Below are 24185 nucleotides of genomic sequence, written 5' to 3' on the forward strand. Positions count from 1 at the left end.
AAACGAAGCGAGAGTCATGAATTATGACGTCATTGCCTACGGGAGCGTATGCCGTGACGTCAAACTTCACGATTTACCGGTATTTTTTAAATCGATTTATCTCGGTATCTAGAAGCCGTAGAAGAAAAAGAAAAATTCCGTTGGTCCTCATTTTTCCTGCTCTATGACTTTGAAACATCACCCAAGTAAGCGCAACTGATCTATTGGCAATCAGCAGGGGATTTTCATTAGCACTATTATGACTCGACAACATTGTATGGTTAAGGTCACGAAGGAATCTGACAAATTGATTCCTACATTGTATCTAATACTTATCCTTATCTATTATCATTCCTATGTATAATTGTATATTATCTCATCTAATTAAATACATAATTAATTCATCATTCTTAATCCTGAGATTGAACGCTATGTCCTGGAGACCGCCAGCGAAATCAGGGGCGAAGGGCGAGAACATTATTCTCAAAGTTGAAAAAATGTTCCAAGAGATAAATATTTATGTGGATTAGAAAATTAAGAAATTAGTCGTTCTGAGGGACTATAAACAGGGAGTAGATCAACGTCTAGCTAGGGGACTATGAACAGGGAGTAGACTAGTCCAAATTTCCTCACGCTATATCAATAGCGAAGGTTGAGTTCTTCTAATTCAGGACGATGCCAATGGGATCTACTCTGTTGTTACAGTTCCCTCTCTCAAAGGCAGAGAAGCCCAATAGATCAGTTGCGCTTATTTGAATGATGTTTCAAAGTCATAGAGCAGGAAAAATTAGGACCAATGGAATTTTTCTTTTTCTTCTACGACTTCTAGATACCAAGATAAATCGATTTAAAAAATACCGGTAAATCGATAAATAAAAATAAGCACTATTATTAATTATTACCTATCATCTACCTACACCTATTGATAGAGAAAACCCCACAAATCATGAGACTCTGGGAAAGTCCCCCACAATCATCGTTCGATTACTGAAACAAGTAAAATCCCTGGTCCAATAAACAAGGGGAATTCAACCCTGGGTTGCCAATGCCAATAACTGATAGGTAAGGAGTCGTCTTTCTTTTTAAAACTGTGAGTCATTGATTGATTGATGATTGGTAGATCTACGGGCAAAACCCATGTTTTTTCTTCTTCTTCTTCTTCTTCCTCTCATCCACCTCGTCCTCCTCCTTCTTCTTCTCCTCCTCCTTCTTCTTCTCCTCCTCCTTCTTCTTCTTCTCCTCCTCCTTCTTCTTCTCCTCCCTTCTTCCTCTCATCCACCTCGTCCTCCTCCTCCTCCTTCTTCTTCTCCTCCTCCTTCTTCTTCTTCTCCTCCTCCTCCTTCTTCTTCTCCTCCTCCTTCTTCTTCTTCTCCTCCTCCTTCTTCTTCTTCTCCTCCTTCTTCTTCTCCTCCTCCTTCTTCTTCTTCTTCTTCTCCTCCTCCTTCTTCTTCTCCTCCTTCTTCTTCTTCTTTTTACTCTAGACGACCAGTTCCAGGAACTCTTTTAACTATCGAACCAGTAGGTCAATTCCAAGAAGGAGAAGACGAACAACAGCAACGACAACAACAACAACAAAAATGTAAATAAGAAAAGTTGTTCGGGGAAATTTCAAAACACGAAGAAAAAAACCTCTTTTTCTTAAGAAGAGAGAGAGAGAAAAAGAGAAAGAAAGGGAGAGAAAGAAAGGGAGAGAGAGAGAGGAAGAGGGAAAGAGAGAGAGAGAGAAAGGGAGAGAGAGAGAGAAAGAGGGAAAGAGAGAGAGAGAGAAAGAAAGGGAGAGAGAGAGGAAGAGGGAGAGAGAGAGAGAGAGAGAGAGATGAAGAGGGAGAGAGAGAGAACCATTTAAATATTCTATTTAACCAACCACTCTAAAAAAATACCTAATAGAATTGCCAAACGACACAAAATTAATCTTCTGACAATTTTCTTCTTTTTTTTTCTTTTGAAGAAGACGACGAAGAAGAAGAAGAATAGAAGAACACAAAAAAAGGTACAAACCTGAAACCAATTTTTGGATGACGAAACAGAAACAGGTATTTTGGGCGTTGAACCATTCGAAGTAATAATAAAGTCAATAAACTTCTTCAAATTATTAAAAAATAAAAAAAAAAAAACTACAACAACAACAGGCCATTTTAAACTTGAATCTTTTTCTGCACAAATCTACCATGATGCGGTCAAATTCTCAAATACATGAAAATTTCTATACCCCGGATGGAATTGACCCCGCTCCCTCCTGTATCCCAGGGCAGGGGCCTTGACCACTTCACCACCGAGGCAGGTCTGTAGCATCTAGTTAATAAAGGAAAAGAAGAGACAACTTATTTCAATAAACCACATAGGAGCCAGCCTGCCAGCCTAGTTAGCTTAGTTGGTAGTGCGTCTGCCTTGTAAGCGCTAGGCCGCGGGTTCGATTCCCGCCCAGGGCAGATTTTATCCTGCGAAAGTCAAATCTAGAATGAAAAATATTGAATCCAAGAACTCGAGAGTTTTCACAAATAAAGTTTCTATGACAACTTGACAACGTTATCCTACAGTGATTAAAATTATTAATGATTATTTTCTTATTACTGTGATTAAAATTCTTAATTATAACAGCTATTGGCTAGCAAAACCAGAACACTATTCCTCGACACCAACTTTTCTTCTTCTTCTTCTTCTTCTTCTTCTTCTTCTTCTTCTTCTTCTTCTTCTTCTTCATAACAGGATCTAGGGTAGAGCCACACCCAATACCTATATCTAACATGCTAGTAACTAATGGAATAAAATGATACATTAATAAAATACCTAAAATAATAATGAAAAAAGAGCTTTCAATCCCCCGCAATTTTCTTTCTCTTCATTTCTTGCTTAGATACTACTTGATTTTTTTTTTTTTTTTTTTTTTTTTGTAGCGTCAAGTCCTTTCCGTTTTCGATTACTCGAGTCCATGAATTTGTCCTTATTTCGTAGCCAGCTCAACGATCCATTTTTGTTCCGAGGCAACTGTTGAGGTTTCGTAACAATTTGCCCCGCAGGGCGTTTTACAACATCGGGTAGTTAACCCTACGATCAACCCCCAACCTGGAGGACCAGGTCAGTGTTTTAAGTCCACTGACAAGACATATTTTCACGCAGTATAGTGTTATATTTTACTGCGCTACTTCCTGGGACTTTGCGGATACGTGCAACCAGCCAGGGCACTAACATATTGTACATATTGTACATAGGTAACATATTGTACATAGATATAATTAAAAAGAAAATAAAGTTTGATCAAGGGTGGGGTTAATGCCTATGGCATTCTCTACCACCCCTGGATACGTGCAACCAGCCAGGGTGAAAAGTGTATTGGGGACTTTTAAACTGATTTCACGGGTTAATTTCCTATGGGGCACTTTTAGGCTGAACACCCTGTATTCATTTTTATGCATAGCAGTGTTACATAGATATGTAAATAGGTATCTACATTACAGTGGGTAAAAGTAGTCTCATAAAATGTAGAGTTGTAGACAAGGACATCTATTAAGGATACATTTAATATTATTAATTATAGCAACCTCCGTGCCCGAGTGGGTATCACGCTAGGCTTGCACGCCGGAAGTCCCGGGTTTAATTCCCGGCGGGTTCGAAGTTTTTTCTTTAGGTTCTTTGCTCATTGGACCTAAGGCTAATAATATTCTAATGGTGGCTTTTCACCAATGACTTAATGGGAGATTTCACTAATGGGAGAATTGAATCGAGCCTAATGGGGAGCCCCCCGTAGGGCCCTTTTGCTAAGGTCTACAGTTTACTGAAAGGTCTACTAAAGAACTACTACATCGTATTGTTTATCTGAGGAAATAATTTGGGTATTTTTTTTATTTATTTAAAATTGAACAAAATTATTTGGATACAGTACTATGGATTATAGTAAGAAAAAATAAAGTGATAGTATATTTTCAAAAAATGAACGGGGTAAAAGAGATAAAACAAACAGACTAAAAAGAAGAGATGTGCATCCCTTTTATGAAAAAGCAATGTAGGTTGAGGGCTACATAGAAGACAGCATTTTACGAAGTCGGAGTTGGCTTCGATTTTGGATTGAACTGGGTAGGTAAATATCAAGAATAGCCGTATTTTATCCTTTTTTTCACCAAAAATATTCCGCTTTGGACGTCCACACTTGATGTCACAGGCCATTTAGGTACGTATTCGTCTTCTTCTTCTCCTCCTCCTCCTTCTTCTTCTCCAGCAGTTGTCCTTGCTCGGGAAAACAGCAGCGACCTTCTTTTCGTAGTCTCACGGTTGCGAATTCTGCCCTTACATTCATCAAGATAACGCGGTGGTTCCAAACTTTCTGGGTATCCCGGCACCCCAAAATTTTTTCCTCCTTCTTCTTCTTCTTCTGCTCCTCCTCCTCCTTCTTCTTCGTCTTCTTCTTCTCCTCCTCCTCCTCCACCACCTTCTTCTCCAGCAGTTGTCCTTGCTCGGGAAAACAGCGACCTTCTTTTCGTGGTCTCACGGTTGCGAATTCTGCCCTTACATTCATCAAGATAACGCGGTGGTTCCAAACTTTCTGGGTATCCCGGCACCCCAAAATTTTCGGGTGGCGCTCTAGCAAACCAAAATCTTCTAAAGACTTTCCTGAATGATTGCTTTGTTCTGACATTTGGTTTTGGCGTCTTTTTTTTTCGAATTAACACCCTTTATAGCTCACACTCAACCTTTGCTACGTACTTGTTTCCTAAGGGAAATTTCAGGCTGGTATCCTAACTGTTTCTGATTCTTTAGGAAGGGAACCTTCCAATGGGGTGGGTGAACTGTTTTCACCCCCATGACATGCTAGGGAGTGGCTGCACCCCGGGTTGAGCATCGCTTACTAGTTCTTTCCTAAGGGAAATTTCAGGCTGGTATCCTAACTGTTTCTGATTCTTTAGGATTTTTTTTTCTCTCTAGTTCTTAAGTTAGCTCTTAAGTTTGACTTGTGTTTAAAAATTGTATGTAAAAAATAATTTATAAACATTAAATAAATATTTGATATTGATATTGAAGGGAACCTTCCAATGGGGTGGGTGAACTGTTTTCACCCCCATGACATGCTAGGGAGTGGCTGCACCCCGGGTTGAGCATCGCTTAAGGACAAGATATAAACTAGTTATGGGTGGACTTTATAATGCACTGTTATACATAGCCCTCTGTTATGCTCGGTGAGCTAAGAAGAAGGATTCCGGTTATAAGGTGCATTAGTTCACCACGTAGGTAATTAAATGGTAAATAGTATTTTGCATTAACCCTTTCGCACCGACTTATTTTAGAAAGAATCTTTCAATTTTTCTAATCAGGCATTGTTATTTGGGCTACAAATGAGGCCTCTACAAAGTTTCATGTCCTCCTTGATCTCCTAGTACTGCTGAACAAAAAATCGATCCGGAGACAAAACCAGACAAGTTAGCCAAGTAAATTTTACTGATGTCTTAGATTACAAAAGGGACATTTGAAAAACACTGAGAACGGATTTTTTTTCGATAGGTCTGGGACGATATATCTCACTTTTAAAAATAATGATCCTGTGGGACGTATTGTGCCTATAGGGGTGAAAGGGTTAAGTGTGTAGTGTACTTACACTGCACCAGTAGTGAATTGGTACATTGATGTTTGGCCTTGCAAGGTCAGACAACCATGAAGGCAGGTCATGGTTTTGCATCGGAAAGTACAAGAAGGAAAAACATGCAATGAGTGGGACCATTAAACATTTCCTGCCAGCCTAGATGTCTTGGAGACTAGCTCTCGATTCCCGCCCGGGACGAACTTTGTCCTGAGGTTTAAGGTTCGTTCTCGGAACGGCTGTCTTTCTCCTATCCTGTCCTCCTTCTCTTCGATTCTGAGACCTTAGTTCCTCAGTCGTTACCTACAGTTCTCCGTACCAAAAAACCAAAAATCAAAACTCTTAAGGTGTGTCCAAACAAAGTCGAACGGCCATCAATCGAGATCGATCGTCGAGGAGAAACGCTTGGAGACTTGGAGGGTAGCTCTCGATTCCCACCCGGGACGAACTTTGTCCTGAGGTTTAAGATTCGTTCTCGGAACGGCTGTCTTTCTCCTATCCTGTCCTCCTTTTCTCGATTCTGAGACCTTGGTTCCTCAGTCGTTACCTACAGTTCTCTGTACCAAAAATCAAAACTCTCAAGGTTTGTCCGAACAAAGTCGAACGGCCATCAATTGACATCGATCCTCGAGGAGAAACTATGTATGTTATCGAAGCAGTGTAGACAGTTCGGTCGAAATCGATCGACTCACCCCGTTTCTTCTTTTTCAGGGCGGACTCCGTCACGTGGAACCCGCACAAGCTGTTGACGGCGCCCCAGCAATGCTCCGTGTTCCTCACGAGGAGAAACTATGTTATCGAAGTAGTGTAGACAGTTCGGTCGAAATCGACCGACTCATCCCGTTTCTTCTTTTTCAGGGCGGACTCCGTCACGTGGAACCCGCACAAGCTGTTGACGGCGCCCCAGCAATGCTCCGTGTTCCTCACCCGCCACCAGTCAGTCCTGACGGAGTGCCACTCTGCATCAGCCTCCTACCTGTTCCAGAAGGACAAGTTCTACGACACCAAATACGACAGCGGAGACAAGCATATCCAGTGTGGCCGGAAACCGGACGTCCTCAAGTTTTGGTTTATGTGGAAAGCTAAGGTAAGGAGCATCCACTCGTAAAATTTTTAGTACTCGTGAAGTACCTAATACTGTCTGACTGGGGGACGTTAAACAGGGAGTAGGCCAGCCTGAAAATTCCCTAGCTAAAGAAATAGCAAAGGTTGAGTGCGAAGGCATGTGGAAAGCTAAGGTAAGGAGCATCCACTCGTAAAAATTTTAGTACTTGTAAAGTACCTCATACTGTCTGACTGGGGGACGTTAAAGAGGGAGTAGGCCAGCCTGAAAATTCCCTAGCTAAAGAAATAGCAAAGGTTGAGTGCGAAGGGCATCCACTCGTAAAATTTTTGTATCCAAAAATCAAATGTCAGAACAAAGCAATCACCCCAGGGCTGATTGAGAGGCTGACTAAAGACGCCGACTAATACTGTCTGACTGGGAGACGTTAAACAGGGAGTAGGCCAGCCTGAAAATTCCCTAGCTAAAGAAATAGCAAAGGTTGAGTGCGAAGGGCATATACTAACTTGTAAAATTTTTGTATCCAAAAATCAAATGTCAGAACAAAGCAATCACCCCAGGGCTGATTGAGAGGCTGACTAAAGACGCCGACCTCGTCTGAGTAGGGGAAAAAGCGAAGGAAAAAAATACCAAGGGAAGGGTGTCAAAGATTTCTTTTAGAGAGATAAAAAAGAGGTGTTTGATAGAGACAGAGGAAACTGTAACTGCTAAGGTCTTATCGTCCCGAAATCGATGAGAAATTGAAGACAGGATAGGAGAATGCCAGCCGTCCAGAAAACGAACCACATCTGTTTGGGATAAAATCCACCCCAGGTGGGAATCGAACCTGCGACCTAGCGCTTACAAGGCAGACGCACTACCCTCCAAGCTTACTAGGCTGCCTAATCTTTTCCCAGCCCCACTCAGACTGGGTAGAATTCCTTAACGTCTCGAAAGCGACGAGAGAAGAAAATCGCTTTCGGGACGATTTTCTCCGCATGGAGGGTGAATTCTCCCTCACCAAAAACCTTAGCGGAAGTACACATCGAGGTTTTTTGCGTATTCCAGGGAACAGACGGCCTGGAAGCTCACATCGACAAGTCGTTCGACAACGCCAAGTATTTCACCGATAAGATCCGTCGAAATTGAAGACACAGGATAGGAGAATGCCAGCCGGCCAGAAAACGAACCACATCTGTTTGGGATAAAATCCACCCCAGGCGGGAATCGAACCTGCGACCTAGCGCTTACAAGGCAGACGCTTTACGGCCCCACTCAGACTGGGTAAAATTCCTTAACGTCTCGAAAGCGACGAGAGAAGAAATTAAGTCGCTTTCGGGACGATTTTCTCCGCATGGAGGGTGAATTCTCCCTCACTGAAAACCTTAGTGGAAGTACACATCGAGGTGTTTTGCGTATTCCAGGGAACAGACGGCCTGGAAGCTCACATCGACAAGTCGTTCGACAACGCCAAGTATTTCACCGATAAGATCCGTCACCGACCTGGCTTCAAACTGGTTTTGGATGAGCCAGAGTGCACCAACATCTCCTTCTGGTACATTCCACCGAGTCTGAGAGGCAAAGAGGACCAGGCTGACTTCAACGAACTTTTGCACAAGGTAAGGCTCCTCTCACATCTAGACATTCTAGACTCCAAATAATTGTAGCACACTGCAAATACATTGTTGGATAGACTGCAGTAGATTCGTAGAAGCTCAACCCATCCTTTGGGGCTGACCAGCCCCTACACCTAAGCCTCGGTTTGGGCTTTTTGTGTGATGTAGGTTGAGGGCTACATAGAAGACAGCATTTTACGAAGTCGGAGTTGGCTTCGATTTTGTATTGAACTGCAGTAGATTCGTAGAAGCTCAACCCGTCCTTTGGGGCTGACCAGCCCCTACACCTAAGCCTCAGTTTGGGCTTTTTTTGTGATGTAGGTTGAGGGCTACATAGAAGACAGCATTTTACGAAGTCGGAGTTGGCTTCGATTTTGTATTGAACTGGGTACCTATTAAGAATAGCCGTATTTTATCCTTTTTTTCACCAAAAATATTCCGCTTTGGACGTCCACACTTGATGTCACAGGCCATTTAGGTACGTATTTTTTTAATGGGTTTCTGAAATTTTGAGCTTTCTTGATGAAAAATTTCCAAGAATTAAAGAGTCTGTCCCTCATGTTAAGGGAGATATTTTAATACATGGGTTTCTGTGCGTAAACACCATGGAATATGCTTTGTCAGTCAGGGTGTTAAAGTTGAAAATTCATATCTCTTTGCCGAAAGTGCCACAGAGAAGAATAATAAAATACGGCTTCTGAATTTTCAACTCTGAACAAAGAAACCAAGTTTCTGAACAAAGAAAGCAAGTCAATTGAAGAACTCAAATTCTTCCTCCTCTCTCCAGGTCGCCCCCAAAATCAAAGAACGCATGATGAAATCAGGCTCAATGATGATCACCTACCAACCAATCCACGCTCTACCTAACTTCTTCCGGCTTGTCCTTCAGAACTCCGCCCTGGACCATTCGGACATGGACTACTTCATTGACGAAATCGAACGACTGGGACACGACCTGTGAACAGCTTCAGCGAGATGAAACGAAGCTGTCCCGGCGGAGATTCACGATCTTTGCCGGTTCGGACCGATGTTTAACGAAGCTTTGAGCCCCTATTTCTGTGTCCAAAGTTTCGGTCCGAAATTTCAACGAGGTTTGGGACGTTTTTTTACCGAAACTTTGCGACCGATTTTTAACCAAAGTTTGGACTAATGTTTTTAGCTCCCGATTTTTAGCGAAGTTTCGGACCGATGTTTAACGAAGCTTCAAGCCCCTATTAATGTATGTCCAAGTTTTGGACCGATTTTTTATCGAAGCTTCGTGACCGATTTATCCAAGTTTCGGACCGATGTTCATTGAAGCTTCAAGCCCTATTTATGTATGTCCCAAGTTTCGGACCTATTTTTATTGAAGTTTCGGACGATTTTTCACAAGGTTTGACGAAGTTTCGTGCAACCCGATGTTTATCGAAACTGGAAGCTGACTTGCAACGAAGTTTTGGATCCAAAGTTTCGCAAAGGTTCGAGTATTCTACCTAAAGTTTGACAAAGGTTTTGCACTCGCTTGCCGAAGGTGTACGGCATTTTTCTCCATACTTATTGGGGCATCCAGCGAGGTTAGGAAACACAAATAGCTCTGCACCAATCAGGTTGCTTGAAAATCTAAACAACGTTCGGACCCCCAGGCGATCTCTTTGGCGAATCTTTCTTCGGGCCCGATTTTTGCCGAAGTTTAACAAAACTTCGCTCCGATTTTCACCGATCTTTGACGAGTTGGGGGGTGGTCCACGAACGAGTTTTCACTCCAAATTTCGCATCTCTCGCACGGACAAACGGTGCGTTTTTTTATGCGCGCAGAGTGAGAAGTTGTTCTTGGAAGCTTGGAACACAATGGAACACCCCCCCTGTTCTCTTTAGTTTTTATTTGTTTATTTATTTATTTTACCCCCTATTCATACGTTGTAAGTGATATTCGAAAAAAAAGTGATAATCGATTTTGAATTTTCGATTGATTTGAAATACTGTTTTTCCTATCAAGGAGAATTCGGATCATAGAGAAAAACGAAAAATGATGTGATAGAAATTAAAAAAAAGTAATAGAAAAAGGAGATTATGTAATTTATTGTATGCCCTAGTTATAAGATTTTTTATTATTGTTGACATGCCCCGTTCGCGCGGTTTAGTCTTTCATGTAGCTAAGGCGCAAGTAGGTAAAGTAGGCTACCGGTCTACTATGTGGAATTCTTAGACACGAGAGCTCCCTGTCTATTTTTTGTCCATGTTTGGACTAAATTTGCAGGTGCATTTCTGTGTCTAAGATTCATTGTTTCAAACTAAAGTCGCATTTTTTCTTGTGGAATTAGGGTTCAGTTATTAACCATTTTCCCTTGAAGGCATCTACCCAATTTCATTGGAATTATCCGCCTCACGGATAAAGATCAGGTATCTGGTAGCCCTGTTCAGGTGTACCTGTCAGATCTACCTGATAGTGAGTGGCTGGCCTTATGGGTGACCTGAAACTCGATTTCCACATGGAAAAATCGCGGCCAAATTGTGTGATGTATTGTGAGGATTTGAGCATGTTTCTTTTCGAATAATAGTTTAGTTTAGTTCCTCATTTCTCTATTGCCTTAGGTATTAATTTATTAAATATATGAATTTTATATTCCTCTCAGACTAGACCAGTGTTCGCTTTATTTCCTTGACAATATACAGGGTGTTCCACCTAAAAGTGCCCCATAGGAAATTAACCCGTAAAATCAGTTTTCTGTCCCATAAAAGTCCCCAATAGGACAGTCTTGAAAGTTGCACCAATCGATTCCTCGTTAAAAGTTCCATAAGAGACAATGCTTAGTGGACTCGAAAAGTGTATTGGGGACTTTAATGGGGCAAAAAACTGATTTTACGGGTCAATTTCCTATGGGGCACTTTGAGGTTGTACACCCTGTGGGTACCTACGTTGTTTCTAGCAACTATTAATTAGGTACGTACTCACATTAAAATTATGATAAGGTCCTGAATCGTTAGAAGTGTAATAGTCACGAGTCATTTTCTTTAAATGCCATGTTGACAGTGCAATTAACGTCATTCATTGTGGGTCGATGACTCCTTGCTGCCATAACCATCTGGATGAACCATAGTGGACTCGAAAAGTGTATTGGGGACTTTTAAACTGATTTTACAGGTTAATTTCCTATGGGGCACTTTTATGGCTGAACACCCTGTATTCATTTTTATGCATAGCAGTGTTACATAGATATGTAAATAGGTATCTACATTATAGTGGGTAAAAGTAGTCTCATAGAATGTAGAGTTGTAGACAAGGACATCTATTAAGGATAAATTTAATATTATTAATTATAGCAACCTCCGTGCCCGAGTGGGTATCACACTAGGCTTGCACGCCGGAAGTCCCGGGTTTAATTCCCGGCGGGTTCGAAGCTTTTTCTTTAGGTTTTTTGCTCATTGGACTTAAGGCTAATATTCTAATGGTGGCTTTTCACCAATGACTTAATGGGAGAATTGAATCGAGCATATGGGGAGCCCCCCATAGGGCCCTTTTTTCCAAGGTCTACAGTTTACTGAGAGGTCTACTAAAGAACTACTACATCGTACTGTTTATCTGAGGAAATAATTTGGGTATTTTTTTTTTATTTATTTAAAATTGAACAAAATTATTTGGATACACAATTATACAGTACTATGGATTATAGTAAGAAAAAATAAAGTGATAGGTAGTAGTATATTTTCAAAAAATGAACGGGGTAAAAGAGATAAAACAAACAGACTAAAAAGAAGAGATGTGCATCCCTTTTATGAAAAAGCAAAAGTAATCAAACACTGTACTTTCAATTTAACAATTTTGGGGGAGTAATAGATGAGCTTTATAAAAGAAGCGGTTTTGAATAAAATACAAAACACTTTTTTTTATGCTACATCGTAATATTTATATGGATTTAGGACTAGATAAAAATAAATATGGGAGTCACATATCTTCAGTGAAGAACAAAGAAATAGCAATGAATGAGCTTTATAAAAGAAGCGGTTTTGAAGAAAATACAAAACACTTTTTTTTAATGCTACATCGTAATATTTATATGGATTTAGGACTAGATAAAAATAAATATGGGAGTCACATATCTTCAGTGAAGAACAAAGAAATAGTCTTTCACCAAATGTTCTACTAATAGTAGTAATAGTAATAGTAATAGTGCTTATTTATACTGCTCGCATAGGACTGAAAAGTCCCTTTACTCCAGCAGTAGGCTACTACTATTAGAAGGAGCAGGTGTATTCTGTGTCAAAGAGAAATAAAATCAAAAAAGTTAAATAACAGTAGGTAGGTACTTGTAGTAAATTCTTTATTAATTTCAAAGAATAGGTAAATTTACTTTTTCCCTTTATATGACACAAGCATTTGGTTTTGCATATGAATCATAAGAATCAAAATTTCAATATGTACCATGTACCTAGTACCTATTAGGAAAATGAGCTCTTCTTTTCTTTTATTAGTGTCCCCCACACATTTTTGTTTATTATTCACCTTAGTAGCTCTAACTATCATTGGTTGTATACTTGTATTGAATTTTTACTTTCTATTACCTTTACGTATAGGGAACCTATACAAGGTAATGAGAAAGTATTGCAATTGGTCCAATATTGCCAAGACCACAAATCTAACTACAAACTTGGCTTTAGTTAGTCCGTTTGGATTCAATGCCTCAAATTAATCTTTTTATATTGGTTTACAACGAAAATCAGTCAAAAAAGAGGTCCCAAAAAAAGTCCGGTTGAAAAAAATAACTTGTAAGTAAAAAAATTTGGGACATGGTAGTTTTTTTTATTTTTATTACTTTGGACAGAGAGTGGTTATTAAATTCACTGCCTGAGGACACAGCAGGTTTAAGAAGTGCAAGGTATAAATATAAATCATCCCACAATTTTTTGCTGAGAAGCCAATCAACTAGGTACCTTAATAGACCAGAAAAAGTTGTTTTGACTGCAAAAATGGCTCCAAGACGTTTTCTCAAAATTTTCAAGAACACCGGAGCGGAGCTATGTTCTAGGAAGTCCATGCACTAATTTTGTTTTGCACTCTTCACTCCTCAAAATTTTGATATCGCAGTAACTAGGAAGAAGAAAAAAAGTATATAAAAAAAAAGAGGTTGGACTGACGGAGCCATGACTGCTAAGGTCTTATCGTCCCGAAATCAAACAGAGGGCTGGATAGGAGAAAGCCAGCCGTTCGGAGAACGAACCTCATCTGTTTAGGATAAAATCCGTAACGGGCGGAAATCAAAAACGCTACCTAGCGCTAACACGGCAGACGCGCTACTCTCCAAGCTCTAACTAGGCTGGCAGAACTTCATTTTTGAGTGCTCGTCACAAAAATCGTTCGTAGATTAAAATACCTGTCTAAAATTGATGACATAACTTAGACTCGAACCACCAACCTCCAGTCTCCAGGTTAAAATCAACACCTTTCCCGCGTCAGCCTTAACACGATCACTCCCGCGTCAGACTGAACACGTTCACTCCCGTCGGGTCAGTTGGTTTTCACAAAAATCGTTTGTAGATTAAAACACCTGTCTAAAATTGATGACTTAGACTCGAACCACCAACCTCCAGTCTCCAGATTAAAATCAACACCTTTCCCGCGTCAGCCTTAACACGTTCACTCCCGCGTCAGACTGAACACGTTCACTCCCGTCGGGTCAGTTGGTTACGCCCAGTTGAACCAAGACTTGGGCGAGGTAGGAGTCGGGGTAGGCGGGGTGGGTAGTGTTGGCGGTGGTGGGGTTAGCTTAACGTTGGTAGCGCGTTGCATTTCCCCCTCATACACTCGGACGTCGGTCAAACTCATGTCTAGCCACTCGTCCAGCCAGGCGAATGCTTGTCTGTGACCAACTAGGAGAATGTCACGGATTGCCTGTAAATGACGGAGAATAGATCTATTTTGAAATGGGTTTCTTTGGTTATTGTGATGGTGGTAGATAGCATTATTTGTTAAATTTCCATTGCAAGGTTCGGGTTGTAAGATTGCAAAGAATAGATTTACTTAAAATAGAGTAGAAGAGAACGAAATTGAAATAGAATACCTAGTTATTATTTTTATAAAATTTTATTTGGCCAGACTGATCTCATTTTAAGGCTGACATTTAGTTCCGATGCAAAAGTATTTTACACCTTTTTTTTCTGTAACTGTTAAGGTCTCATCGTCCCGAAAGCGAAGAGAGGAGGGGGAAAGCCAGCCGTTCCGAGAACGAACATTATCTGTTTAGGATGAAATCCGCCCGGGCAGGAATCGAACCTGCGACCTAGCACTTACAAGGCAGACGAGCTCCCTCCAAGCTCGATTCAATGCTCTCTGACGAAGAAAAATATCTGTTCTTTGAGTCTTATTTTTCTTTACATTTTTTTCTTGATGGTGGAACTTACTGCTTTTATTTCTAAAGAATCAAACTGTTTTTATTTCACTGTTTTTATTTCTCAAGATTCAAACAATAAATTTTGAACATCACTATCATCAGGCAATTGAGGACCAAACGAGACCCCTTTGTGACCGATTTTTATAGTTCACTGACACTCGTATTTATGAACAAGAATGATCGTTCTTAGATCAGTCTCAAGTCAAAATTGACCAATCAAATGCCTTGAGACTATGCCGAAAGCGAAGAGAGGAGGAAGACAGGATAGGAGAAAGCCAGGCGTTCCGAGAACGAACCTTATCTGTTTAGGATAAAATCCCACCGGGCAGGGATCAAACCAGCGATCTAACACTTACAATCCAAGCTCGATTCAATGCTCTTTGACGAAGAAAAATATCTGTTCTTTGAGTCTTATTTTTCTTTATTTTTTTCTTGATGGTGGAACTTACTGTTTTTATTTCTTAAGAATCAAACTGTTTTTATTTCGCTGTTTTTATTTCTCAAGAATCAAACAATAAATTTTGAACATCACTATCATCAGGCAATTGAGGACCAAACGAGTCCCCTCCGTGACCGATTTTTATAGTTCACTGAATTTCTGATAGCACCTGTAGGTACCTAACTTACCTTCTGTATGAAATCCTCAGCTTTGGTCTGCAGGCTGATAGCACCTGTAGGAAACTTACCTTCTGTATGAAATCCTCAGCTTTGGTCTGCAGGCCCCACACTTCGAACGCCCCCTCCACCACTTTGTACGAACACATGATCGGCTCAAACGTGTCCCTCCAGCCTTCCTTCAGCGGTCCCCGGCCTGTCTTCTTCGACTGGAAAAACTTTGGATCCTGGAGGAGAAGAGAGACAGGATTTCACTACCTATACAGGGTGTCTACCAAAATGGAAAAATAAAATTCCCTGACTTTTCCCGGTTTTCCAGTCCAATTTTTCAAAATTTCCAGTCTACTTGGTCCCCGGCCTGTCTTCTTCGACTGGAAAAACTTTGGATCCTGGAGGAGAAGAGAGACAGGATTTTACTACCTATAGTAATTCATTAAAAGAAGTTGTCTGGCTGGGGGACTTTAGACAGGGGGTACACCAGCTTAGTCTGGCTGGGGGACTTTAGACAGGGGGTACACCAGCTTAGTCTGGCTGGGGGACTTTAGACAGGGGGTAGACCAGCTTAGTCTGGCTGGGGGACTTTAGACAAGGAGTAGAAAAGCTTAGTCTGGCTGGGGACTATGAACAAGGAGTAGACCAGAAATCCCCAACCAGAAAACAGAGAGACAAACTGGATGATTTCTGGTTGGGGGACTATAAACAGTCCCCCAACCAGAAATCCCCGACCAGAAAACAGAGAGACAAACTGGATGATTTCTGGTTGGGGGACTATAAACAGTCCCCCAACCAGAAATCATCCAGTTTGTCTATCTGTTTTCTTATATTACCACTGCAAGTAAATACCTATGGGGTGAGCAAGCCAAAATTTACCAAGGTACGTAGGTTGTATACTCTGGTAATTACAATTTTTCAAAGATGTTTGATAGAGGGAACTGTAACAATGAAAGTCTTATATTCCCAAATTAAAGAGAGAACAGGATAGGTTAGGATAAAGCCAGTCGTTCCAAGAACAGAATTTATATGTTTAGGACAAAATTCGCCCTAGACATCCATTGAACCTGTGACCTAGCATTAAAAAGACAAGCACAACTCTCCTTTAAATGTTAGGTCGTACTTAGGTTTAAAAAGTAAAAAGATAGGCCCACCTTTCTTTTGAATGCTACATTCCAAGCTAGCTAGGGTCACTCTATGGACTTTGGAGGTTGTGGTGTAATCAACTTACTTCTTCTTCCTTGTAGTGTTTAGGATTGATCTCGTCGTAGGCAATGTCCAAATATTCCACTTGTCTCGCCAGCAATTCTTCTTCGGTAAGTCCAAGGCAGTTGTCATTGCTGCCGTTGTTATCTTCAAATTTGGTTCGTATCATAATGTTCAGCTTTGGTATAAAGGAGCAGGTGTATTCTGTGTCAAAGAGAAATAAAACCAAAAAGTTAAATAACAGTAGGTAGGTACTTGTAAATTCTTTATTAATTTCAAAGAATAGGTAAATTTACTTTTTCCCTTTATATGACACAAGCATTTGGTTTTGCATATGAATCATAAGAATCGAAATTTCAATATGTACCATGTACCTACTAGGAAAATAAGCTCTTCTTTTCTTTTATTAGTGTCCCCCACACATTTTTGTTTATTATTCACTTTAGTAACTCTAACTATCATTGGTTGTATAAATAATGTATACTTGTATTGAATTTTTACTTTCTATTACCTTTACGTATAGGGAACCTATACAAGGTAATGAGAAAGTATTGCAATTGGTCCAAATTTTCAAAATCGGGAAATGGTTGGAAATATCCGTTTTGGGATCCCCTGATGTCAAAAAAGTAGTTTTTGTCCCATGGTCTGTACGTATGTATGTACCACAGGTTTAAATGGGAAAAGGTTGTATACAAAATATCTCAAGACCGGTTTGTGCTCATGGTCTGTACGTACGTACTACAGACTACAGGTTTAAATGGAAAAAAGTAAAAAGTTGTATACAAAATATCTCGAGAATGGTTTGTCGTAAAGTGATGAAATTTGGTATGATATCCCGGTATGGTCCAAGGACGCAACTGTAACAATTTGGTAAAAAAACGGATAGTCACCCATCCAGATATTAACCAAAGTCAATATTGCTTCGAACTTCAAAAAAAAAAAAAAATCGATTTTCCTTCATAATAAGTAAATATGATTCCTTATTACACGGAGAGTATTTTGAGTTAGAAAATTTCAGGTCGAAATTTAGCCACCTATTAAGTAGGCGGCCGATTTTTGGACTTAAAAATTTAAAAAAAGTTCAAATTTTGGACACTTTTAAATGATCCATCATTACATGGGGAGTATTTTAAGATAGGAAATTTTCAACCAAAAATTGGCTGCTGTAGGCGTCTCAGGCTTGGAACTATTTTCAAATATGTATTCCGCAAATGTAATAGAAAGTCATGTGATGTTCACACCAGATATTTTTTTTTTTTTTTTTTTTGTGGAAAAGAAAAAAGTAAAAAGTTGTATACAAAATATCTCAAGAATGGTTTGTCGTAAAGTGATGAAATTTGGTATGATATTCTGGTATGGTCCAAGGACACGACTGTAACAATTTGGTAAAAAAACGGATAGTTTATCCAGATATTAACCAAAGTAATTGTTACTTAACCCTTATTTTGTGGAAAAGATTGAAAAGGTTGTACCTATACAAAATATCTCAAGAATGGTTTGTCGTAGAGCGATGAAATTTGGTATGCTATACTGGTATGGTCCAAGGACGCGACTGTAACAATTTGGTAAAAATCGGACAGTCACTCATCCAGATATCAACCAAAGTCAATGTTGCTGCGAACTTCGAAAAAAAAAAGCGATTTTTTTTCATACTTAATATGATTCCTTATTACACGGGGAGTATTAAGTTAGAAAATTTTAGGTCGAAAATGGACTTAAAAAATTAAAAAAAAAAGTTCAATTTTTGGACACTTTTAAATGATCCATCATTACATGGGGAGTATTTTAAGATAGGAAATTTTCAACCAAAAATTGGCCACTGTAGGTGTCTCAGGCTTGGGACTTTTTTCAAATATGTATTCCACAAATGTAATAGAAAGTCATGTGATGTTCACACCAGATATTTTTTCTTTTTGGTTTGTATTGTTTTTATCTTGTTTTAATATTTATTGAGTTCTAAGGCAAAATTATATCCATAAGAGGTGCTCTACTAAACTTTTGGCATAGTGGAACTCTGTGGTCTCAGCTTAATACGATTAGAATAGAATTTTTAAATAACATACATTAGGTACATTGAATTATACCTGTCATTGTGTATGGATAATAATTCCATGCTTTCTCCGTGATGTAGAATACTTTTGGTATGATTGCCTGAATCCAGTAGGGCAACCGATTGGACAAATGAATTCGTTTCTCTGTATACTGGCCTCAATTAGAATAGAATTTTAAAATAACATACATTAGGTACATTGAATTATACCTGTCATTGTGTATGGATAATAATTCCATGCTTTCTCTGTGATGTAGAATACTTTTGGTATGATTGCCTGAATCCAGTAGGGCAACCGATTGGACAAATGAATTCGTTTCTCTGTATACTGGCCTCGCCCAATTGCCTGAATCCAGTAGGGCAACCGATTGGACAAATGAATTCGTTTCTCTGTATACTGGCCTCGCCCATGCTCTTCGTCTTCACAGGATATGTTAACAATGGTCTCAACACCTTCACCATCTTCTGACTGCTCATGTGAGTGGCGAGCTATCATATATAATTGTCCGATGCGATACTGAAAATAGAACAGCAACAGAAAATGATTTGGATTTTAAAAGAACTTAAGGGTAATGGTTCAATGTTACCAACAATAAAATAACAAGGTAATTAAGTTATCTTACTAAATGAAATATTGTCTTTTTATTGGTCTAGGAATCATATCCCTAGGACTTACCATTCCTGAGATAGCCATTTTTATCTTATACCATCTAGCTATTAAATGTCAGACTTTCAATTGCATTGTTAGCAATTGTTCAGAAGCCACAAAAAAGAAAAAGATCCTTTTTAAATTTAACCTAACCACTGGTCACTGCTCAAATTCTGAAAGCTCTTTTTAGCATTTAACCTAACCCTATGATAGGTAACACACTAGTCTCTGCTCATTTGTCACAGTTTCTTTTTGTAGCAATTTTCTTCTAAAGAGGTATGCCCAAAATTTGGTCTTTTCGACACATCCCCATGTAATTCTGACGGTATGATATGTAAAGGAAATAATTTCATGTTTTTCAAGAAGGGCCAAACCCTACTTGGACAATTTTATGAGTAGCGTAACTAGTTCCTGGAACTGTTCAATTTCAAGCAACTTACCTCCTCCACAGTCAGAGGCATCGGTATCCTGTATTCTTTGAGCAACACCATTTTTGATAACTCACTTCCAAAGAAACAAATGTTCAATTTCAAGTGACTTACCTCCTCCACAGTCAGAGGCATCGGTATCCTGTATTCTTTGAGCAACACCATTTTTGATAACTCACTTCCAAAGAAACAAACTTAGATAGTGCTCCTGTAGACAAGGTAAACTCTCGGACAGATTAAACTTGGCATTTGCTGCTGAAAATATTTTACGAAGGTTTTGAATGTTTGAATAAACGTAATTACAGCCTTATCAGTGATGAGTACCTATTTCATCATGCAGGTACCTATTTTTAGGTACTGTTTATTCTTTCAGGAAGTTTTTAATCAAGAAATCCCTCTATTGGTGCTCTCATGAAGAACTTAAGGGTAATGGTTTAATGTTATCAACAATAAAATAACAAAGTAATTAAGTTATCTTACTGAATGAAATCTTGTCTTTTTATTGATCTAGGAATCATATTCCTAGGACTTACCATTCCTGAGATAGCCATAGTGATATTTTTATCTTATACCATCTAGCTATTAAATGTCAGACTTTCAATTGCATTGTCAGCAATTGTTCAGAAGCCACAAAAAAGAAAAAGATCCATTTTAAATTTAACCAAACCCTATAACAACACTGGTCATTGCTCAAATTCTGAAAGCTCTTTTTAGCATTTAACCTAACCCTATGATAGGTAACACACTAGTCACTGCTCATTTGTCACAGTTTCTTTTTGTAGCAATTTTCTTCTAAACAGGTACCTATGCCCAAAAGTTGGTCTTTTCAACACATCCCCATGTAATTCTGACGGTATGATATGTAAAGGAAATGATTTCATGTTTTTCAAGAAGGGCCAAACCCTACTTGGGCAATTTTATGAGTAGCGTAACTATTTCCTGGAACCGTTCAATTTCAAACAACTTACCTCCTCCACAGTCAGAGGCATCGGTATCCTGTATTCTTTGAGCAACACCATTTTTGATAACTCACTTCCAAAGAAACAAATTTAACTTTGCGGCCCGCCAACTCTCTTCCTTGGTCTCTTGTGGCCCTCGGGTGCGCAAAGGTTGGACAACCCTGGACTATAGATTCTATACAAGGTGTTTAAAAGTGAGCTTAGCAAATTTAAAAAGGAAGGAAAAGGAATTTTTAATTGGTAGGTACCTATTACCTAAGCATATTTAAATGCTTGTCCCTAATATCGTTCCCCGATTATTACACCTAGATAAATTTTATGACTTGACTTGGACGCGAACCTCAGTGGTGCAGTGGTTAACGCGTTGGACTTTGGATCTGGAGGTTGGTGGTTCGAGTCCAAGTCAAGTCATAAGAGCTTAGCAAACTTATGGAAAGAAACGGAAAAAATACATTCTAAATACCTACTTCAGTAATAGAAAGAAAGAGTCTACAGTGGGTACCTTAACAACAAAGGTTTCATGGTCCCTAAATCAGAGAGAAAGGGGACAGGATAGGAAAGGCCAGATGAAATGAGGACATGTGTTACAATTGCCTAATTTAACATTTTATTCTAACGAAATCATGTTTAAACTGACGAAAAAACCGATCGATCATTCAAAAAAAAAAAAAAAAAAAAAAAAAAAAAACTCTGGTTGATTCAAAGAAAAAGGAAAAGTTTAAAAAGGGGAAAAAATTCAAAGGCTTCTTAATTTCTGCTCTTAATTCCTTCAAATGAGTTCCAATTAACTCAGCAAGTGTTAACGCCCCTGGGGCATCTAGGGGGGTCTTATCGTCCCGAAATCGAAGAGAGAAGGACGACAGGATAGGAGGAAGCCAGCCGTTCCGAACACGAACATTATCCGTTCATGATAAAAATCCGCCGGGGCAGGAATCGAACCCGCGGCCTAGCGCTAACAAGGCAGACGCGCTACCAACCAAGCTAACTAGGCTGGCTGTTTGTTATTTACAACACTATAGAACGACCTTTATAAAAAGAAAGTACCTAATAACAACTACCTACTTTTACAATTTATTCTTAGGAAATTCTTTAGTATACCTATTCGTTGTCTTCTTTGAATACCTATCCAGAACTACCAGCTACCACGCTATCAGGGTGTTCACAAGACATGAAAGGCAATATCTCTTTTCATGTCTTGTTACTTGTTCACGCTTTCATTTTCATTCAGTGAAAAGTAAACTGACAGGAGTTGACAAAACAGAATTTTTTTTTCTTTTTTTTTATGATAAAAAGGACTGGAGGAAATTTCCAGATTTTTGTAAATAATAATAATAATAATAATAATTAAAATATTTTACGAAGGTTTTGATTGTTTGAATAAACGTAATTACAGCCTTATCAGTGATGAGTACTTATTTCATCATGCAGGTACCTATTTTTAGGTACTGTTTATTCTTTCAGGAAGTTTTTAATCAAGAAATCCCTCTATTGGTTCTCTAATCACTTATCACATGGTCGCTATCACACAAGGTTGTAAGTAGAGGCAAGATTTAAGACGGTAGATTGAGAAGATAAGGATCTCAATAAAGAACAAGCTAGTTGTAAAAAAAAGTCTGCCAAAATGTCAAGAGTCAATTTAAAACTGTTTAAAATTTCCACCTATATCGTAACTTTGAAAAGCAACTTTTCAAACTACAAACTTTTGGAAAATCGGGGAAAACTCCAGATTTTTTGTAAACAAAAAACAGCTGACTTCAAGGAGGTCGAGAACGATGGACACCGAGGAGATGGAAAAAAGTGAAGCCAAAAAATTGTTTACTGATGGGTGCTGCCACTGTTGCGGTCATTTTGTGAACTAGTACTTTCCCGCTCTATTTGAATTTCTCATGCTCAACTTATTGCATAGCTACAAAAAATTCCAGGCGTTTAATGAAGTATTTGGCTTGCATACCCATTCTCTTGTTATACAGGCGTTTTATAGCGGTCTATGATTTGTGTTCAGATTCTAGCCAGCCTAGCTTAAGCTTGTAAGCGGTAAGTCGCGGGTTCGATTCCCGACGAGGCGAATTTTGTCCTGAATGAATAATGTTCGTTCTTGGAACGGCTGGCTTTTCTCCTACCCTGTTCTCTCTTGACTTTCGGGAAGGTAAGACTAGGTACTCCCTCTCTCTTGCTTTCGGGACGATAAGAGTAGTCCTTCTCTCTTCACTTTCGGGACGAAAAAACGAATTTAAAGAGAGTAGAAAGCAATTTCAATACTGCCGGGAATTGAACCCGGGACTTCCAGCGTTCAAGTCATTGGTGCTCTCATCACTTATCACATGGTCGCTATCACACAAGGTTGTAGGTAGAGGCAAGATTTAGACGATAAGGATCTCAATAGAGAACAAGCTGGTTGTAAAAAAGTCTGCCAAAATGTCAAGAGTCAAATTAAAACTGTTTAAAATTTCCACCTATTTCGTAACTTTGAAAAGCAACTTTTTAAACTTTTCACTTTTGGAAAATCGGGGAAAACTTCAGATTTTTTGTAAACAAAAAACAGCTGACTTCAAGGAGGTCGAGAACGATGGACAACGAGGAGATGGAAAAAAGTGAAGCCAAAAAATTGTTTACCGATGGGTGCTGCCACTGTAGCGGTCATGTTGTGAACTAGTACTTTCCCGCTCCATTTGAATTTCTAATGCTCAACTTATTGCATAGCTACAAAAAATTCCAGGCGTTAAATGAAGTATTTGGCTTGCATAGCTATTCTTTTGTTATACAGGCGTTTTATAGCGGTCTATGATTTGTGTTCAGATTCTAGCCAGCCTAGCTTGGTTGGTAGCGCGTCTGCCTTGTAAGCGGTAAGTCGCGGGTTCGATTCCCGACGAGGCAAATTTTGTCCTGAATGAATAATGTTCGTTCTTGGAACGGCTGGCTTTTCTCCTACCCTGTTCTCTCTTGACTTTCGGGAAGGTAAGAGACTCTGAAGTGAAATAACTCACATTCATTGGCTGAGTAATCATTTAATTTCATAGCTGGATTTTTTTTTCTTTTTTTAATGGAGCCAATAGTTGTAGGTCTGTAGGTAAGGTTTTGTACCTACGACCTACCCAACTTTTGCCTAACTTTCAGCCACAGACTCATGCCGGCTTAGCAGGTCATAATAATTGTATTTGATTTTATTTATACTGCTCGAATAGGACTACATACCTACCTACTCCAAAAAGTCCTTTTATTCCAACAGTAGGTTACTACTATTACGGTCACATTTTCAAACAGTCTTGGCTATAAAATTCTATACCTTGTCCGGGATTGAACCCGCGCCCTCCTGATTATCAGGCGAGCGTCTTGACCACTACACCACCGGAGACTGGGGTTCATCGGACTTCCGTCCTTGGTTTCCAAAATATTATTATTATTATTTACCCCAGCAGTCTAAACAGGGTCTCGTATATTTGATGGGTTAAAGAATAATACATACATACAAGTAACAGTTCAGTAAAAAGACCTTGCTTAACTAGAAAAAAAAGAGGGTAGATGTAAATTAATGGTGGTAGTAGGGAATGACAATGAAATAAGAGACAACAGGTAAAGATAGGTAGTGTAAAGGGAATTTTCCAATTAGATTTTGGGCCAGTCCTACGGGAAGGCCTAGAGTTACATAGAATATAGTAGGAAAAGGAAAGGTTGGATTTGGTACCTCCATACATATATTAGAAAAGCCAAACCGCATCACA

The 24185-nt window shown here is 39.3% G+C and overlaps 2 protein-coding genes across 2 annotated transcripts in view; one reads left to right on the plus strand and one right to left on the minus strand.

Moving 5' to 3' along the window:
* The window catches only part of LOC103510498 (cysteine sulfinic acid decarboxylase), a 26549-nt gene extending 16012 nt beyond the window's left edge, over positions 1 to 10537 (plus strand). Inside the window, exons 6-8 of the mRNA XM_008475172.3 lie at positions 6404 to 6632; positions 8012 to 8206; positions 8991 to 10537. Coding sequence (XP_008473394.1) covers positions 6404 to 6632; positions 8012 to 8206; positions 8991 to 9164 — 598 coding nt within the window. The 3' untranslated portion in view covers positions 9165 to 10537. The remainder of the gene's footprint in view (positions 1 to 6403; positions 6633 to 8011; positions 8207 to 8990) is intronic.
* Positions 10538 to 12993: 2456 nt separating this feature from the next.
* On the minus strand, positions 12994 to 20546 carry LOC103510487 (cytoplasmic phosphatidylinositol transfer protein 1). Its single transcript, XM_026824534.1, has 7 exons — positions 20476 to 20546; positions 18777 to 18947; positions 18641 to 18707; positions 16406 to 16584; positions 15255 to 15410; positions 13862 to 14069; positions 12994 to 13692 (listed from the first exon to the last, which is right to left on the minus strand). The coding sequence occupies exons 1-6, from the start codon at positions 20524 to 20526 to the stop codon at positions 13863 to 13865; spliced, it is 831 nt and encodes a 276-aa protein (XP_026680335.1). The 5' UTR covers positions 20527 to 20546; the 3' UTR covers positions 12994 to 13692; position 13862.
* Positions 20547 to 24185: the final 3639 nt, after the last annotated feature.

The sequence above is a fragment of the Diaphorina citri genome, unplaced genomic scaffold (genome assembly GCF_000475195.1).
Source record: "Diaphorina citri unplaced genomic scaffold, Diaci psyllid genome assembly version 1.1 scaffold604, whole genome shotgun sequence".
Classification (NCBI taxonomy): domain Eukaryota; kingdom Metazoa; phylum Arthropoda; class Insecta; order Hemiptera; family Psyllidae; genus Diaphorina; species Diaphorina citri.

What these genes read in the sequence shown, in the direction of transcription:
- LOC103510487 (XM_026824534.1), bottom strand. Translation starts at nt 20,526, where the DNA reads ATGGTGTTGCTCAAAGAATACAGGATACCGATGCCTCTGACTGTGGAG. An exon ending in TGCCTCTGACTGTGGAGGAG is followed by an intron (nt 18,948 to 20,475) that starts GTAAGTTGTTTG and finishes TTCTATTTTCAG; the next exon opens with TATCGCATCGGACAATTATA. An exon ending in TTATCCATACACAATGACAG is followed by an intron (nt 16,585 to 18,640) that starts GTATAATTCAAT and finishes TCTTTGACACAG; the next exon opens with AATACACCTGCTCCTTTATA.